This window comes from Anser anser (genome assembly GCF_964211835.1).
Source record: "Anser anser genome assembly, chromosome: 12".
Taxonomy (NCBI): Eukaryota; Metazoa; Chordata; class Aves; order Anseriformes; family Anatidae; genus Anser; species Anser anser.
In genome coordinates this window covers 13634774-13652958 of record NC_139733.1, presented here as the reverse complement: position 1 = coordinate 13652958, position 18185 = coordinate 13634774, and the positions used below count along the sequence as shown (strand labels likewise).

The following is an 18185-nucleotide window of genomic DNA, read 5'->3' as shown; positions in this document are numbered from 1 at the left end:
GTGTAAGTATGTATGTAAGATTACAGTTGATATGCAACAAAAGAATAAAAACAGTCAGAAAGACAAGATTGTAGAAAAACTTTATTTTTTTAAAATCCACATTCATCACAGATGACCTTAGGCTAGCTTCCACTCTGAAGAGCTCATTTCAATTTCAATGGTCAGTAAAAGATGTTGCTGGACATTTCAGCAACGTAATAACAGAACATTATGACCAGACCACAAATACCCAAGGACTCAATTAGACAATAATTGAGTGAGCAACCACTATGCACAATCTGTTACTTAAAAATTCAAAAGAAGCAGAAGGTGTTGAGACAATTTTGAAAAGATTTCTATAGGGATTCCAGTGAGTTGTGTATTACTAAATCTAACTTTTCAGCTCTGCTGATAGTTTATAATGTCTAGTAAGAATTACTAGAGAGATAAGCATGTTACGCAGGCATATATGGTTCAAGTAAAGAGAACTTTACACCGTACATCTCCATTAGCATTCTCAAAATGCATAACTGTTAACAAGTTATCTACTCTAAAAGTTATCAGTGTAGAAGTTCCTGATGTACCTATAACCTGTACCTTGTGTATCGCATCAGTTCTTCAATTACAAAATCATAGTACAAAAGGAATGGAGCAGCTTTTCCCTGAAACAGTTAAACAGGAAATCTCTTTGCAGTCTAGGAAAGAGATAACTGAAGGACAATTAGGAGTAGAAAAGATGAAAAAGTAAACACGTAATCTGCTATCTCAGAATACTGAGAAGACAACAGTGCTGCACAGACATAAGGGGCATCACATGAAAGTAACAGGTGGCAAGTTAAAAACCAAAGTCCAAACTATACAAAGGCAAAACTAGAAGCATTTCTTCAGAGAACATGTACCCAGCCTGTGACATCCTGTAACAATACAAGACTGCTAGACGGATGTAGACTCATTAATTGAAGAAAACTCCATAAGGTTCTGTGAAAGAGAACTCTCCCTTCTCAGATTTGTAGATCCCTGAAACTGGAAGACTATGACTGTGTTCACCCATCTTTACTCTCTCCCCCTAGGTATCTATTCTGGGTTTCTGGAGTGGTAGGAGATAATACAATAAAGAGAATCTCAGAACAGTCATCCTTGTATCAATTCAAAACAGGAACTATTATAGCATCCATAGGATTCTTCCAACATCAAGGAGTTTTGCACGCATGGAACAGGAGTTGAGCTGATCTTGCAGAGATGGCATGTTAGGGATGGATGAGATATGGATCGCAGACAACAGTTGTTTTTAAACTAGCTCAGACCAACTTCAAACAAGGATGGTATAGTGAAGGAAGCCTACTACAAAGCCACTGCATACCTTCTCATCATTCAAATAACGTTAAGAATTTTAAGTTGTACATGTACATTTTCCTCTCTTTTGCATCTGAGTTACCTATATATGAAAATAGCATCAAGCACAGCTCTAAAATTCTTTCACGTGTATACAACTGGAATGACTTGTCCTTTCTAGGCTGCAGTAAAAGGAGTATACATATAAATCTACATGATAAAAATGTTTAACATAATTGCTACTAACACTAATTCTCAGTAATAGCTTCACTATTTCAGCTTCAGCTACCATTCCTACTTTTTACATCTATTCCAATGCTAGAGGACATTTCATGAGAGCCGCAAAGGAGCAGCCACCTGTAAGCCAGAGCTTTTTGTATTAGTCCCTACTCTCTTTATTTCTGAGCGCATGAAGTATACATTCACTTTTTGAGGATATATATAATTAAATAAATATATAATAAAAATAAATAATAAAAAAGTTAGCTTTCCTTTAAAAAGGATCCAGCTTGGAGCTGACCAAGATAGATCTTGCATTCCTCACCCTTGTCACAGGTTATGGACATTGTAAGTTAGGAAGATTTTAACTGTAGACAAAGTGCCAAAGCAAGCTGCTTTTGCCAACCATAAAAAGCACGCCTAAGAACCTAGACAAGTTTATAAAGTCATGAGTCAAGGTCTGTAAAAAGTGTCCCAGTGTAGACCTATTGTCTAGGTATGCCTTTCAAACATACTTAAACAATGCATAGAGTAACTGTACTCAAGCCTTTCTATCCCCCAGGAGAATAATCTGCAAGTAGTGCAGGCCTGAGAAACTATATATTAAAAAAAGGACTTTGTTCAGGGTTCCAGTACACCTTTGCAGCAGATAACCAATAAGCATCTTAAGCATTCTGCAGAATTTAATGTATTCAAGAACTGAAGCAAGCTACAGATAGGGGAAAATGAACACACAACAGGCAACTCAAGAGCATGTGAAGCAGCATCTCTGTTCCCTGCTTATGTTTTTGCAAACCACTGTTCTGTTAATAAAGCTGCAATAAAAGTATTTGAAACACTATCTAAAACTTTATCTTCTTTATGTATCATAAGTGGGAAATGCACATGTGGGTGTATATATACACACATACAGTTTCCCTGCCACAAGGGTAAGGCTAGAGAATTTGAACACAGAAAAGTCATAAATTATAGCATCATAGATGTAGTGCTGTCCCCCCAGAAATGTTAATCTGCAAGTCTCAAGTGTTAGTAAGGACAAAAATTAACACAACACGCTCAAATTACTACTTTCTCAGAAAGTAAATCCACATACCGCAATATTAGGTCTACATAAGTACGTAACAACTTCTCCAACAAAAATATGACCAGTCAAAACTGAAAGATAAGCCAAGTTTATTTGAAACAAAAAAAGACACTGCTATTCCCAAGATTTGAAAAAGAAAAAAAAAAAAAGGATTTTTTTTACTGATGTGACAAGACAGCCAATTTACAGCAGTTACATTAATTCAGGGAAAACGTGGTTGTTTTACACTGCTTCAACTGACTACATGCACATTCTGCAAGATAAATTTGTTCTCCTTCCAAAAAGGATAGGCAAAAACATCCTACAAAAATGTGTACACAATTTTGAGACACATGATCAAAGCACGAACCATTGTCCGAGAGCCTGAAACCTTCCAACAAGGTAAAATCCTTGGTTGCTTCAGCCAACCCTCAACGGGGGAGCTACAAGCACAACGCCGTCACCTCTGACAAAGAGCATCGGAATATTCCTTTTCGTAGACTATGAAGAAGGAAAGAAAAGTTTACATTTACAAAAAGATAAGTTTGCAGAACACATGCTAAGCACGTGACCAAATTCAATCATAACAAAACACCAGAAACAACTCCAACAAACATGAGCTCAGATATATAACTCTGTCATGCTGATGAAATCAAAACAATCAACACCAAGTCTCTCCATATCCTTCGGACTTCCGCAACAACTTGTCTGAAACTTGTTAAATCTTAGTCCAAAAAGTAGTTATCAATACACTATTTTAACTATATGACATAGTTTCACTTAAAAAAAGTTTTTTATAGAGATAAATACACTGAAGTCCTTACTTTATAAATTTCTTCATAGGTTTCTTCATCAATCTCTATTGTTGTTACAGTTTCTTCTACATCACCCAGAATCATATTTAAGTGCTGATCATATGCCTGTAGGAATAAAGTTAATTATTTCTTCCAAAATTCAAACAAACTCAATAAAATGACAATTTTAGCAAGACGTTCAGACAGAATTATTTTAGCCTGATTTGACCCAAATGTACTGTTATGTCAAAACAATTCTTTCCCATCAGTCCATATTCCCAGAATTTATTTTTCTGGGGCCAACTAAATGGCTATGAAAACTGTAACTCCTACAGTGTTAGAAAAATTTAAAATAAGCACAAGCTCCACCCTACAAAAGCACATTAGGAATTACACCAGTGCATCATCTTTGTGTTCCCAAATGAGTTTGAGGCCTAGTTAATACATAGGGCAACTGGTTCTCTTCCACAACACTGTACTGTATTCAGGAAGAATGACAGACCTAATGAGACAGACTGGTTTTCTATTAAGAGACATATTACTCTCAGAAAAAAGCACTTAAAATGAAATTTGCAGAGAATTCAGCAGAGTACTTAACCCAGCATACCCTCATGGTCCTGCCTGATAAGATAGTTGTTTGATAATGATTGTTATTTCAGTCTAAATAGACCTTAGAGTCCTTTACAAGAAGATGTCTGCATCATTACTTTACAGACATGGAAACAGAAGTCAGAAGCAGAGGAATGAATTACATGATATCATTTAGAAGACCACAGGCAAGAAAAAACAAAATGCATCTTTTAAATCTCTGGAAGAGCATTTTATAGCAGAGTACTGAACAAATTTTATTTTGCCCCTGAACATATTACACCTTTGAAAGAAGAAAGAGTTCAACCCTTGTTACTAAGATGACCTTTAACCTGCCTTCTCTAACCACTTCTCCACTTTTAATCAAGAGATATAATTAATTACCTGTGCTTTTAAACAAATTGATCAATAGAATATTACAGGCAAGCTTGTATAATAAAGTGTTGCAAATAAAAAGTGTTGCCCAGTGCTTGTCTGGATAAGCATAGTAGCATTCTGAGTTTTACTTACGTGTAGTCTGCCTCTAAGTTCTCTGTCATTCCTCATTTTAACATAGATTCGCTCATCTAGACTGAGTCTAATGAGGTCAAGTGGCTCCTCTACAGTATTTGTTGTTTGTTGCTAAAAAAACCACAATAAAGAAAATTATTTATAAAGATGATTGTGAACTTCTAGATTCCTCAGCATTTGAAAGACACTGAAAACAAACAGGTAAGAACACAGAAGCTGGTATTTTGAAACACCTTCAAATCCTGGTGACTCTGAGTGCAGGTGGTATTAACACTCTATGGATGTCCAGCAGTCTGTACAGAATTAGTTAACAGACTCCAGGTTAGTTTGTAGTAAATCGTGCCTCATGTATACTGTCATAAGAGGTGTATTTTTTAATCCGCAAGCACCGTCAGTACTGAAACAGAAAGTCTAATCCGCACAAAGGAGCATGGTAACAGAAAGTACCGTACCTGTAGCACCACACGGCTCTAGGTAGAAAGCCAAACACACAAACACATTTCACGAGCCCACATCAGCCGGCTGGGTAACACAGACACCCCTAGCTGAGGCAGAGCACCACACCTCAGTTCTGCCAAGCCCCAAAGCAGGTTAGAGACCCGGACACACTCGGGGCTCTTCCTTGTGAGGAAGGCGAACTTTCAGGACCACGTCTAACAAGTGTGAACACCTTTTTACACCACCACCCCCAGCATGCCACCCATTTCTTCCTCAGCGAGGGACAGCCGACTGTTACAACACCCGAGCTGAGCAGCCCTAAAACCCACGGCGGGCCGCCTCCATCTTACGCCCCCCTTCGCTCTCCTCACAGCCGCGGAGAGCAGGCGGGAGGGAGGGAAGGAGCTCAGCAAATGGCGGCCAGGAGCCGGGAAGAGCCCCGCCGCCACCACGGCGCTCAGGGGCTGGCAGCCAGGGCCCGGCGAAGACCTCCCCGGTGCCTCCCGGCCGAAGGGAGCCGCTCACCTGATCCACCTCATCCGCCATCTTTCAAACAGCCGCCCGCCTTCTCCCGCGAGACGCTATGGCCCTTCCCCTTCCTTCTCTTCCCCGTCCCCTTCCCCTCCGGCGGGGCGGGCCGTGGGGCGGGCAGGCGGGCGGGGTGTCCGCTGCCGCCGTAGCGCCATGGCGAAGAAACGCAAAGCTTCTACCCCGGCGGCGGCGGCCGCCAGCAAGAAGCGTCCCGGGGGGCCGAGGGCCGAGGTGAAGAAGAAGAAGGAAGAGGAGGAGGAGGAGGAGGAGGAGGAGGAGGAAGGTGGGTGCGGGCGGCCATCGCCGGGGTGTGGGGCTTCTCTCGGCCCCTGGTGTGTCGGGGGGCAGGGGGGCGGCACTCGCCCGTAGCGCAGCCCTGGGGCTCGGCTGGCTGCGAGGAGGGACAGGGGCCGTTATGTGGGATTGGAAGAGGGATAAGCTGCTTGGGTAAGTAGGGGGCTTGTTCTTCAGCTGACCCCACTGGTAGGACCGCAGGAAACTCTATGTACTTCTTGTTCACCGCGTTGTTACGAGTACGTTCCGGTAGCTGTTGTTCAGTTCTTGCCTATTTACTACAAAACGGCGATGCGCTCTTCATTTTGAGTGTTCGCTTTCTTATGTAACTGGTGGATAATTTGCTTCTAACAAAGTCTTTGGAGGTATTTTCTCTGATTGCTATGGAGATGAGATTTTATCCTTTGATATACGTTCTTTTCTTCTATTCAATGCAGATGATTTTGAAGAGAAGCAGCCTAGTATAAAGAAGAACAAACCCAAAGTTCCAGCTACAAAGAAGAAAGAAGACTCTGATCCTGGAGTTTCCAAGTCAGCAAGTAAAACTTCAAAACAAAAAGGGGTAAAATTGCTAGCAAAAGAAAATAAAAAAATCACAAAAAATAAAGGAAATCATAGCAAAGAGCAAACCTGCAGGTAAGTTTACTTATTATTCATCATTAGAGTATAGAGGAGCTCTCTGTTTCAGGTTGTTGGTTGTTTATTTTTTGGGGTTTTTTTTAGGGCCTTTTGCTGCAAATATGCATGTAAGTAGATTGCTTTAGGCTGAAAGTCCAGTTTAGTTCATTTGTGCCACACACTTTAACAGTTAGACAGTACGTCTGATTGATTGCAGAATCAGTCTTGAGGAAGACCGTCTGTACAGAAAGCAAATATCTGAGCCTTTTCAAAACAATGGTTTAAATATATGATGTTATTTGTTCTATTTTTTACATAGGACAAGGGAGGTGTTATGGAATCTAGCATGAATAGAAATATGACCCTGAGATTAGGGTTTAGGATGATGAGTAGAAACTTTTTAAACATATAATTCCTCTGTGTTTTTTTAAGAATCCAAATACAATATTAGCATGTTTTTGCCATGATTTCTATAGGGAGTATATCAATGAGAAGAAATGAAACTGGTCTCACTTCACTGGCCAACCAGATCCTTTGGTATTAGCGTAGTGAGACAGAAACAGTTCCAATCCCAGTACACTTTGAAGGTTTGGCAAGGACAAATTATTCAATGAACGAATTCTCCAAGAACTCATTTATACAAGCTGTTAAAAAGGATGGGACCTTTTTTTTTTTTAGGTTCAAGCATCTTTTTTCCTAAACAATCTCACAGAACCAAGATTTAAGTTTGCACTGAAAAAATGTTGCCCAATGAGCCTGTGGTTATTTATGGCAAAGATTGCTTGCTTTTCTGAGACGACATCTGTGGTGTACGTGTCAAATATTCAAAATCTTTGCATCTGTTGTTACTGATGTAGAGGTCATGCTTCATGTATTTCCCCATTTTAAACGTTTTCTTTCTATATTTTTTTAAAATAAACGAGCACCTGAACTTTGTGATGCTAAAACCATTTTGGTAATTTTAATAGTGACTCACTGAAGCCCCCTCAGAGGGAGACAAAGTTGAAGAGAGAATCTCCTGTTAAAAAAGAGATGGATGAAGACAATACTGACGACGATGACGACAATGATGATGAAAGTGAAGATGAATGGGAGGATGTGGAAGGTAACAATTGCATGTTTATTTGTTTTAAGCAGTAAATATTCTTGTACACAATGGGTCTTTTTGTAATTTGATTTTTGAGCCGTTTCCCATTTGGATTCAGGTAAATATATACTCTAAGTGTACAGAGTATGTTCCATGTGCCATGTTCCATGTGTGTTCTATATCAAAAGGTCATATCTCACAATACTTTTAGAATGATTCCAAAGTAGGAAAAAAACAGACAACTGACTTGAAGGTAAAGCTTTGCATTTGACAATTTTTTGGTGTATGTTAGGGGTATGCTACCGTGTATAGCACTTTCTTAGCTGTTAGCATTGTGTAATACTGCGAGAAGCAAAGAATGAATTGGTCTGAAGATTGAAAACTCTTGACTTCCTTGTAAAGAAAAATGGAGATGCAATCAACTGAGCTGTTCAATGAGGTTTCTACCAACAACCTGTAAGAATCATGATGATCATAATCTTCATAATTTGCTACTATAGATTTATGCCTTCCAAAGTGAAGTCAGTTGTGTTTTTGTTGTTGTTTGTTTGTTTGTTTTTTCAGTACTCTACAAGTACTCTTTGGGTGGTATCTGCTTCATTCAGCTTTCTCCTGATTAAATTTGCTTGTTGCAGTCACTTGTCATTAGACTGTGCTGAGCTGATTCCTCAGTGGCAGTTTACTAGCATCCCCCAGTTACTTGAAAAAGCTGAGTAGACACTGTGTTACAGAAGATCCAGGAACTGGTAATTACTGGGGACGTTCTCTTTGTAGGTTGTTTGAACACATGAGGAGGAGTGGGTGGGTTTTTACCCATTGTCAGTCCTCCTTATGGCAAGTACTCCACATTTGCGTATTATTTAGTAATATTTTGTTTTGTGTTTTTTTTTTTCCAGAACTCCAGGAACCTGTCACAGATAAATTAGAAGAAGCTGCTGTTCTTTCATCAGTGGCGCTGCCAAGCAATCCGGTTGAGATAGAGATTGAAACGCCAGAACAACGTAAGAAAAGAGAGAGAGGGTAAGAACAGGGAAGGCAGTGGAGGGCATCTCATGAATCTAGAAAGGCAGATCCATAGAAAACTACAACATCCATTTCTTCTGTAATCTTATGCAGAGAAAAAAGGAAAGCTGAGTTTGAGACCTATCTTCGGAGAATGATGAAACGTTTCAGCAAGGAGGTTCGTGAGGACACACATAAGGTATTGGTCACAAAGAAACCTGGCAGAGAAAAAAATGAGTGTAAGATCTCTGAACTGGCCCATAATGAGGAAGTAATTTTTGATCAAAATAATTTTGGGTTATGGCTAGAAGAGAAAAAATAAAAAGGCTGTAGTCCAGACAAATGCTCACTGGACTTCTTCTGAACTGTAAGTTAGAAACATCCATGACTGCATTATTGAATTTCTAAATGAAAACAGATGTGAGTAGGGGGTGTGTTTCTCCATTGCGTGTATCTGCTCATTCTATTCATGTTAAACTGTCGGTCAAATGAGCAGGAGACACTGACAGGAACTTCAAGGCTTTACTCTGTTATGATGGTGATCAGATGACAGTCCTGTGTCAACCCTGTTTGTAGTTGCCTGTCTCTGTCAAAAGGAGCAGTAGAGGCATCTTCGTTTTTAACCATGGACAGTAGTTCCAGCAAAGAAAATCTTGTGTGAACTCACTATAGAAACTTTCTTCTCTCAGGTTCACCTCTTGTGTTTATTAGCGAATGGTTTCTATAGGAACAGGATCTGCAGCCAGCCAGATCTTCATGCCATTGGTCTGTCCATCATCCCCACACACTTCACAAAAGTGCCTGCAGGCCAAGTGGACATTCTCTACCTTTCCAACTTGGTGAAATGGTAAAATACTCTCTCCTAGTCCTGCTATCGTATAGAATGTAGAATCAGGGTCCAGGGAAAGGGGTAAATGTAATTAAAAATTTTCACTGATTTTTTGATTTGAAATACAAGAGTGAGAGGCTGTCCTTTGTGAAGAAGGAAAGGATGAACTATGAATTGTAAGAATATACGCACAACAGTCGACAATAAATAGGTGTCTCAACATTTCAGGTTTATTGGAACCTTCACTGTCAATGATGAGCTTTCCACTGAAAAAGGAGAGTCCCTTCAGTCAACCTTGGAGAGGCGCTTTGCCATCTATGCTGCACGAGACGATGAAGAGTTGGTTCATGTAAGTGACTTGGAACTGCAGGGTTGGTCACTGAATTTGGATGCTAGATCATTGCAAACAAGGTGGTGTTTGAGGGGTGGATTTGGAGAAAACAAGTTGGTGATTTAGAGTATTTCCTGCTTTTTTCTTTCTGTTGTATTTTCGTCTGGAGTCCTTCTGTGATTAAGTTCTTCAGTATGAACTGTGCCTAAGAAAGAACTGAAAGAGCTGCTGCTTTGCAGATGTGTGGCTTGCAGCTTTGCCCTGTTGCTGATAAATGGGACGTTGCAGCTTCTGTGTCGCAAAGCAGTTATTGTGGTCTCTGCAACCCTGCTGTGTAAATAGAAATGCCACTTCCTGGGACAGGAGGTAAAGACAAAGCAAGCCTGGTTTAGACACTTAGAAGTCCCATGCAGGAAAGCAGGTGCTGGGTTACAGCTGTTATGCTGGGTTACAGCTGTTAGCACTCAGTTGTGACTGTAATGCCATTTTCTGAATAGTTGGTGTTTCTGCTGGGTTCAGCTGGTGGTGTGTTGTTGGCCTCAGCCACCTTTGGGAAGGAGAATTTAGAGTCATCTTACTCAGTTTGCCTCAAGAACAAGAGGCTGACACTGTAGATGGGACTAGGGTAACTCACCACGTGTACTCCAGGAGGATGGGTCATCTAGCCTCTTGGCTCTTTATCTGTGAGTTCACAGCAGTGCCTCTGTCACTGTTGTACCATAAATAAGAGCCAAAGACAACTGTGCAGTGCTTTGATACTATAGCAGCTGGGCTACCTGCATGTCTGTGTCAGTGTCTACAGTGCTGGGTAAAAGCTAGGAATGAAAATGGTTTGTGAGCTGTAAAAGAGTTTTGAGATTTTTTTCATATACCTTAAAAAAAGGTTAAACATGCTTTATTTTAACTTTTGCAGATATTTTTAATTATTCTCCGAGCATTACAACTACTGTGTCGCCTTGTGCTGTCTCTTCAGCCTGTTCCTCTCAAGGAGACAACAGCAAAGGTAATTTTCATAGGGTTTGTAGAAAAGTAGAATTCCCTAATCAGTCACTCCCCAAAAGGAGTGAAAAAGCTGTCTGGCTGTTGCAGCTTGAAGTGAATCACTTACTGCATGAACCAGGATGGTAAAAATGTTCTGTCTGTTGTGCAGAAGACACAAACCCTTAGTCTTGAGGTTTCTCCTTTTAAAAAACAAACAAACAAACAAACAAAACTCATATTTTGTATGTTTAAGCGAAGTATTTTATATGTTTTCTCATTTTTCAGTTGATGAACATTTCTTTAAAACTTAGACAGCAAATGCTGCTGGAGTACACCTCTCTTTGTCCATCTGCCTGAAGTTTTCAAGTCCCTAAGATATGCAGATTGGCAATGCCTTTGGTCTTTATTTACTTCATGCTGATCTCAGTATTATCTTCTTTTTTCTTTTTTTTTTTTCCCCCCCACCCCGCGTGTTGTTAGCTATGGTAAAAGTGACCTAGCCTCTTACTTGCAGGGAAAAGGCTCATCCAAGAGGCAGTCGCTCAGCAGTACCTCTGAAGGGCGGGAAAGCTCTGGCACAACACCCAAAGCCGGGGCAAAAAAATGCCCCTGCAAAAAAGCAAAGAAGGATGAGAAATCCTCAGGGAGTGAAGAAGACGACAAGGAGCCAAAGAAACCCAGAACTGCTCGGACCAAAAGGACACACAAGTCAAAGCTGACTTCAGGCAGCCAGGAGCAGAAGGAAATTAGTAATGAGGAGAGTGGTTTAGGGGAAAAAGATGTGCCCGTCAGGCCCAAGAATGATCGCAGGAGACGAGTGGCCTCCAAAGTGTGTTACAAAGAAGAGAGTGGAAGTGATGAGGGCAGTGTTTCTGACTTTGAGATTTCAGAGGAGGAGAGCGATCTCTCTGATGAGGATTTTGAAACTGTATCTAAAAAGCAGAGAAGGTCATTGGGCTCCCAGAAATCAAAGCTAACATCTATCAAAAGCCCCAAAACTGAGACTTCAGAATCAAAGCAATCCAAAAATTGTTCTGGAGTTGAGCCCAGACCAGTCAAAAGCACAGCTCCAGCATTGCCTCATGCACCGAGAAAGAGGAACAAAATAATTTCTAGTGATGAGGATGATGGGCAGCAGGTGGTAAGGAAAGTGGTTGGCACAGACCAGTGGCTAGAGGTTTTCCTTGAGCGTGAGGACAAGTGGGTGTGTGTGGACTGTGTTCATGGCAGCGTTGGCCAGCCCCAGCAGTGCTTCACATATTCCACAAAGCCACTTTACTACATTGTGGGATTTGACAACGATGGGAGCGTCAAGGATGTGACACAAAGATATGACCCAGTGTGGATGACCACAACGAGGAAGAACCGTGTGGACCCTGAGTGGTGGGAGGACACGCTGCAGCCATATAGAAGTCCCTTTGTGGAAAGAGACGAGAAGGAGGAAAGGGAGGTAAATGATAATCATTTTTTTCAGGACTTTTAATACCAAGAGTTCAGTCCTTGGATTCTCATTCAGGTAAGAATCATCAGTAACGGTTCCATGGGGAAGGAAGTTTCTATTTGAACTTGAAATACTCATGTTTTAAAGGGAATATACAATGATACAATTCAAATAATAATCAAATGGAGGCTGTTAAGAGGAATGTGGATAACAAAAGTATTGGACAGCTCATTCTGAAAACGTACCAGCATGGGTTTCTGTATAGCCTAGCATTACCCTTCTTGGAGAGAGTCTAGGATAGGATACGTAGATCTGAGTACACATCTATTTGCAACAGGAGTGCTTTGGTCCATTGGTTCACCTGATAAAGTTTCTGGTGTTTTTTTTCCTTTGATACAGACTATAATCATTATTATTTTTAAAAAGGCTAATTCAAGAGAGCCACAAAATCATTCTTTTTTTTTTTTTTTTGCATAATTCCTACAGTTTCAAGTTAAGCTTCAAGATCAACCTCTACCAACGGCAATTGGAGAGTACAAGAACCACCCTCTTTATGCACTGAAGAGGCATCTCTTGAAGTATCAGGCAATCTATCCTGAGTCAGCTGCTATCCTAGGGTACTGCAGGGGAGAGGCTGTCTACTCCAGGTGAGTGGAATGTGTCTGTGATCTCTGTAATAAATCAAAGAGCTAATTGGCGTTAAGACCGCAGTGGCATCAACAGTAGTCTCAGGCCACATGGATAGGGTGAGACATTCAGCAACTCAGACAGCATTTGCATACCACTTAGATACAGCTTTTTGTTTTTTTTTACCATTCCTAGCACGTGAATATCGGTTTGGAAGTCTCTGATAGAAATGGTTGCTTTCTCTTGGCCTTTTTAGAGATTGTGTACACACGCTCCACTCCAAGGACACTTGGCTAAAGCAGGCTCGAGTGGTGAGGATTGGAGAAGTACCTTACAAGGTAAGAGGGTTTGGCTTCCTCCTGTGCAATGTCTGCCCTCTAAAGTTCAAGCTTTGTTTTGTTTTTGCCTTCTTTCTGTTGGCAGACATAGATTTCTGACTTGCTTGCATGTCATAGCAGCACAGTGAATCTGTCCACCTACTGGGCCTGTTGAAAAACAAAGCGCAGCTGTCTATTCTTCCCATGCCAAGGGTGTCTAGAAGAACTGCACCCTTTTCATCCTCTTCCATGTAAACTTAGGAATCTAGCTCCCTGTACCATACAGGAGCCATGAGTTATCATTATAAGCAATAGATACTGAAGAAAGGAAGTAGGCATTTCTTCTTTCTGATGCCTTTTCCTTTGTCCCAGGAAAATCTGAAATCACTGTCAGCTTGTTTTTGTGGTGTTACAAGTTTGATCGTTGTATTTGCACAGATGGTGAAGGGATATTCCAACCAGGCAAGGAAGGCACGCCTTGCAGAGCCTGCAAACCGGGACAAAGAGGACCTGGCACTGTTTGGTCGCTGGCAGACAGAGGAGTACCAGCCACCTATAGCAGTGGATGGAAAGGTAGCCAGGAAGGCAGGGGGCTGGTGTTAAAGGAATTGTTTTGTATGAAGCTGTGGGCTTTATTTTTCCAGAAGCTCTATGTTTCAAAGGTGAGATCAGTCAATAACATCTGGACTCAGGCTTATTGTTCTGACGTAACTGTACCCACGAGAGAATGGTGAAAGTTTTGTCAAGGCCTTTCATTCCTGAGTCCGAGTAATGAAAGGCTGCTGACTTTCTAATTTAGTTGATCCAATTTACCTACCCCATCTTTGTTTTGCTAATTCTGTGCATTACAGCCAGAGTAACAAGGTCTGGTTGGTGAACATAACTAGGAGATAACCATGCAGCTAAAATCTAGACTTGTGCCTTTTCATGTGAATACGATTATGGTACTGGAGTGGAATGTAGAAGGTCAGCAATAGAGGAGAGACCTTGAATTGCAGTGGGGATTTTCACCTCTCTCCAGAGGGCAGGAGTGTCATTTCTCTTTAATTTTGCAATAACAGGTTCCCCGGAATGAATACGGAAACGTCTATCTCTTCTTGCCATCCATGTTACCTGTTGGCTGTGTGCAGCTCAGACTCCCCAACCTGAACAGATTGGCACGGAAGCTGGACATTGACTGTGCTCAAGCAATCACAGGATTTGATTTTCATGGTGGCTACTCGCACCCAGTGTACGTAAAGGTGCTTTGTTGCAGCTGAGGAATTTTGATTTTCTGCAGAAGTTGTATCCCCTGTGCTAAGGAGGATGTCCTCCTCTTTTGTGCTAGCTGTGGTAGTAGAGTTAATGGCCCTGGCATGCAGAATTGACTTTATATGCTTACAGGGTCTGCACTTGTGTGGGGAGGATAGCTGACGAATTACACATTTAGATCCCATGAGACAGCTTAGTTAGTTCTGTCAGTATTCAGCAGCTTTCAGTTTGGCTGGGTCAGCAGGCATTTGCTCCCTTTTTTTTTTCTTCTAGTAGCTGACAGAGGATTCTGTTCTCCTTCCTAGTACTGATGGCTACGTTGTTTGTGAAGAATATAAAGATGTGCTCATTGCTGCCTGGGAGAATGAACAAGCAGAAATAGAAAAGAAGGAGAAGGAGGTGAGAACTATTTTTGCAGCCTCCTTACTGTTAAATTCAATTTAAGCTGTGGACAGTAAAAGGTAGGCTATGTAAGCAGCAGACACAGCTCTATGATGGTAAGAGGCTAATTGCATCCCCCAAATGCCTTACCTGGGGCTTGCTGTCTGCACTGCAATGGGAAACAATACAAATGTGTAGTGATATCTGAAATAGTGCATACGTTGGAACAGTTTTCCATGGCTCCTGGGAAATGGAAGTGAGGAATACATGTATGAGGTTAAACTTTTTGAGGAAGCTCCAGTGTGTTTTACACAGTGAGTGACAGTAATTCGTATGGTTAGCAGATAAGCAGACACCAATACATCGTACTCCTAAGAATCCTACCAGCCTATAATCTTTTAATGTGACGCATTTAAGTTGGTGGTGTGTTGTTTTTTTAATTGCCATTTAAAAGTCTTCAAACTTCTATTTTCTGTCAATGTAAATACATTGGAACTTGAAATAGTAATGTTTTTCTTTTCAATACTAATACCACACAGAAGCGTGAGAAGAGAGCTCTGGGGAATTGGAAGTTGCTGACAAAAGGACTTCTCATCAGAGAGAGACTGAAGCAACGCTATTCCATCAAGGTATTCTGCATTTCTGTTATTTTCTTTTTCAGGATGATATTTCTCTACAGAGAGATGTTTTTTCCAGTACTTCCAATGTGTTATTTTTCCAGCAGTAGAGCGTAGAACTTCAGAATGTAATTGCTCAAAAATCTTTCTCTTTCCTGTTAATATTTGACTAACAACTAGTTAAAAAAAAAATCTACACCAGAAATCCAACAGTCATGTCCATGAAAGATTAAGTATTGTTTAACAAGAGACAACTGTTTCCCCAAAGCATTGTTATTTTTATATTGCTCTTTTGTTGTGATATACCTCCTTCCTAAATTTCTTTCTCTAAGCCAAGTATATAGCTATAAGAACGTCAGTGGGCTGCTCTTCTGTATGAAATCAGATGTCTTAATCCTTTCCCTGTTGAGAAAGGTGAAAAGCATGATCTTTTTAAAGATGGTTAATTTTTATTCTTCTGTGACCTTAAACACTTGCTTGAGTTGAAGGAATGTTTGACATTCAGAAGTAGAAACACACTGCTTTGGGTGAGAAGCCCAGACCAGGGCAGTCAACTTTTGTAATGTCATTGAGAGCCACTATGACAGAAAATGAGCCTTTTTAGAAAAGGGGTAGTTACAAGTGATTCCTAGAGCTTCCTTTTCCATTTTCATATTTTTTTTTTTCAGACTGAGCCATCTGCACCTGAGACAGAGAAAGGAGCTGGATTCTCCTCTGATGAAGAAGGAGGTCCAAGTTCAGGGACTGCAGGACGGGATGTGGCAATTTCTTGGCCCCAAAATCGCCAGGTAGAGAAGCAGAAGGAAGAGCAGACAACTAAAAAGAGCAAGCGAGAAAAAAAGGGAGAGGCAGCACAGTTGTTTCCTTTTGAGAAACTGTGATCAGAACAAGCATTTATTTACCATTTCCAGATGCAAGAACAGAATTGTCACAAGAAATGTATCCTATGCCAGTTAAGAACTTCTTAGTCTTCTGTGCACTTGTGTTTCTGAGCTATCAGGGAGCAACCTAATTCAGTATCAGGAATGTCTTTTGCTGTTGTGGATGATTAAGTTCATCCCTTTATCCTTGGACTTAGGAGAAGCAGATGCAGAGTTGGACTTTCTAAGATCTCTATCTATATGAAGTTGGTCTTTTTTGTTCTCTTTTGTAAATACCACTCAGCACTGTAATAAATCAATTTTCTAAGGCGTTTCTTTCATTAGCACTCTCTTCCCATTTTTCTCCTTTCCATTTTTCCTACTTGCCCAGAATTAAAGCATGCAGCTGCTATTTAACAGTCTGTGGTGAGCTGGCCAAGATGCTGCTAATATCCACTTCAATACTTTCAATTCATACTTTATCCAAATCAGTAGTGACGTCGAGTTCTAGTCTCACTGTCTGTCTCATCATCACAGAGGGGGAAATACTTCCTCTAAGGTGTAATGAAACGTGCAATCAAGATTTAGAGGAATCCGAAAACTTACTTTCTGCAGAACACGTGCCTTTTGTGAAAACTCAGCTTTGGCTTTTCAGCCTACCGTCTTCAGCCTTCCTTTACTTTCCGAAATCTTGTTCATTAGAAGGAAGAAGCCGTGTCCTTGTTTCAAACTTAAGGTTAAATATGTCATCTTAAGTCATTTAAAATGTATACGTTTCAGTTTTGTTTTATCAAGACTGTTTGCTATTGTTCTGGAAAAAAATGTGTAAATCTGGCAGTGTTGTCAGAAAAGAAATTCAGTGAAACCAGGGAGGTTTTTAAAAATGTTATCTAGTACTTAAGTACTTAAAAAATGTTACGAGAGGAATGTTAAATCTATACAAGCTTTTCCTGCAGTTTTGAAATAGAAATACTGATCTGTCTTTTGCAGTATCTTTAAAACCAAATCAAACTGACACTGTCTCTATTTTTAAAGAGGGAAATAGTGTACTTATTGCTGGATGCTGTTACAGAGGAAGACTTTAAAATGCAAGAGAATGGTTTTCATTTAATTATGTTTCTAAAAAATCTATTTTTGTACTGTATTTGTAGAACAAAATAAAGTATTAAAACAGACTAATGCTGTCTGTTACTCCTCCCTTCTGGCAGCAGCTGGAAGGATTCTTACATGAGACAAAGAGCACTGTAAGAGTACTATTTCTAAACATCACGCATCAGGTCCCAGGATGTTGCAGAATTGCAATACTCATTCTGAGTTCTAGTTTTTGCTACTGAGTTCTAAAACAAAAACATGACTTCATGAAAAAGTCTCTGTCTTGCATGAAGTATTACCATTGCAGTGGACTCGAGCCCATAGTATGTTTTGTGTTAATCATTGTGTGGGTATGGAGGAAGGTACACCCTGAGACAAGTACTTTGAATGCAAGGATTCAAGTCCAGCTATGCCGGGCATCAGTAATTTTTCATCTGCTTAAACTAGGAGCTGATACCAGTTGTACCAAAGTGACTCAGCACTTCTTAACTCGGGATACTTAAATACATGAAGTTGTGAGTCTAGTCATTATATACAGTCAGTGGGGAAAGAGAGACAAAATGACTGCAGAAGGCAGGACACAGCTCCAAAGAGAGCCAGCTCCTAAACTAAGCGTGCAAAAAATGAGAGAGTAAACACAACTTAAGGGAGAGCAAAGCAGAAAGGAACAATTATTGACAGATAGGTACACATTGTCAGATTTTGGTAAGGCAAGAAAAATATTGCTTCCATCGTTTCTATAGAAATGTTTGTATACATACATTGAAAGCAAGCTTTGGCTACCCCTAAATGCCTATGCTGGGAAACACCAAGTTTGTTTCTGTGAAAGGAATCTTACTGTATTTTAAGATGTTGAGTACATATGTAAACCCCCAAACTCTTTAAAAATAAAAGATGTTGAATCCAGTCAAGTAGAACCATCATACTCCTTAAGTGATCCGATGGAGGCAAGGAAACTCTGTTACTTAAGTAGTACGTGATGGGGAGTAAAGCCAGGGTAGTC

The 18185-nt window shown here is 40.5% G+C and overlaps 2 protein-coding genes across 3 annotated transcripts; one reads left to right on the top strand and one right to left on the bottom strand.

Annotated features, from left to right (window-relative positions):
* Positions 1-2686: 2686 nt before the first annotated feature.
* LSM3 (LSM3 homolog, U6 small nuclear RNA and mRNA degradation associated) lies at positions 2687-5601 on the bottom strand. Its single transcript, XM_083796229.1, has 4 exons — positions 5449-5601; positions 4486-4596; positions 3418-3513; positions 2687-3094 (listed from the first exon to the last, which is right to left on the bottom strand). Exons 1-4 carry the CDS (start codon positions 5467-5469, stop codon positions 3014-3016), a joined length of 309 nt encoding a protein of 102 aa, XP_083652355.1. The 5' UTR covers positions 5470-5601; the 3' UTR covers positions 2687-3013.
* Positions 5529-17265, top strand: XPC (XPC complex subunit, DNA damage recognition and repair factor). Of its 2 annotated transcripts, XM_083796165.1 has the most exons (16): positions 5529-5737; positions 6186-6384; positions 7335-7471; positions 8350-8473; positions 8570-8654; positions 9145-9302; positions 9513-9633; positions 10529-10618; positions 11111-12046; positions 12524-12684; positions 12921-13002; positions 13420-13554; positions 14043-14212; positions 14538-14631; positions 15153-15242; positions 15899-17265. In XM_083796165.1, the coding sequence occupies exons 1-16, from the start codon at positions 5608-5610 to the stop codon at positions 16109-16111; spliced, it is 2925 nt and encodes a 974-aa protein (XP_083652291.1). In that variant the 5' UTR covers positions 5529-5607; the 3' UTR covers positions 16112-17265. The 2 variants fall into 2 exon arrangements, with proteins under 2 accessions (XP_083652291.1, XP_083652290.1); XM_083796164.1 differs by lacking the exons at positions 15153-15242; positions 15899-17265 and having other exon boundaries at positions 5550-5737; positions 14506-14631.
* Positions 17266-18185: the final 920 nt, after the last annotated feature.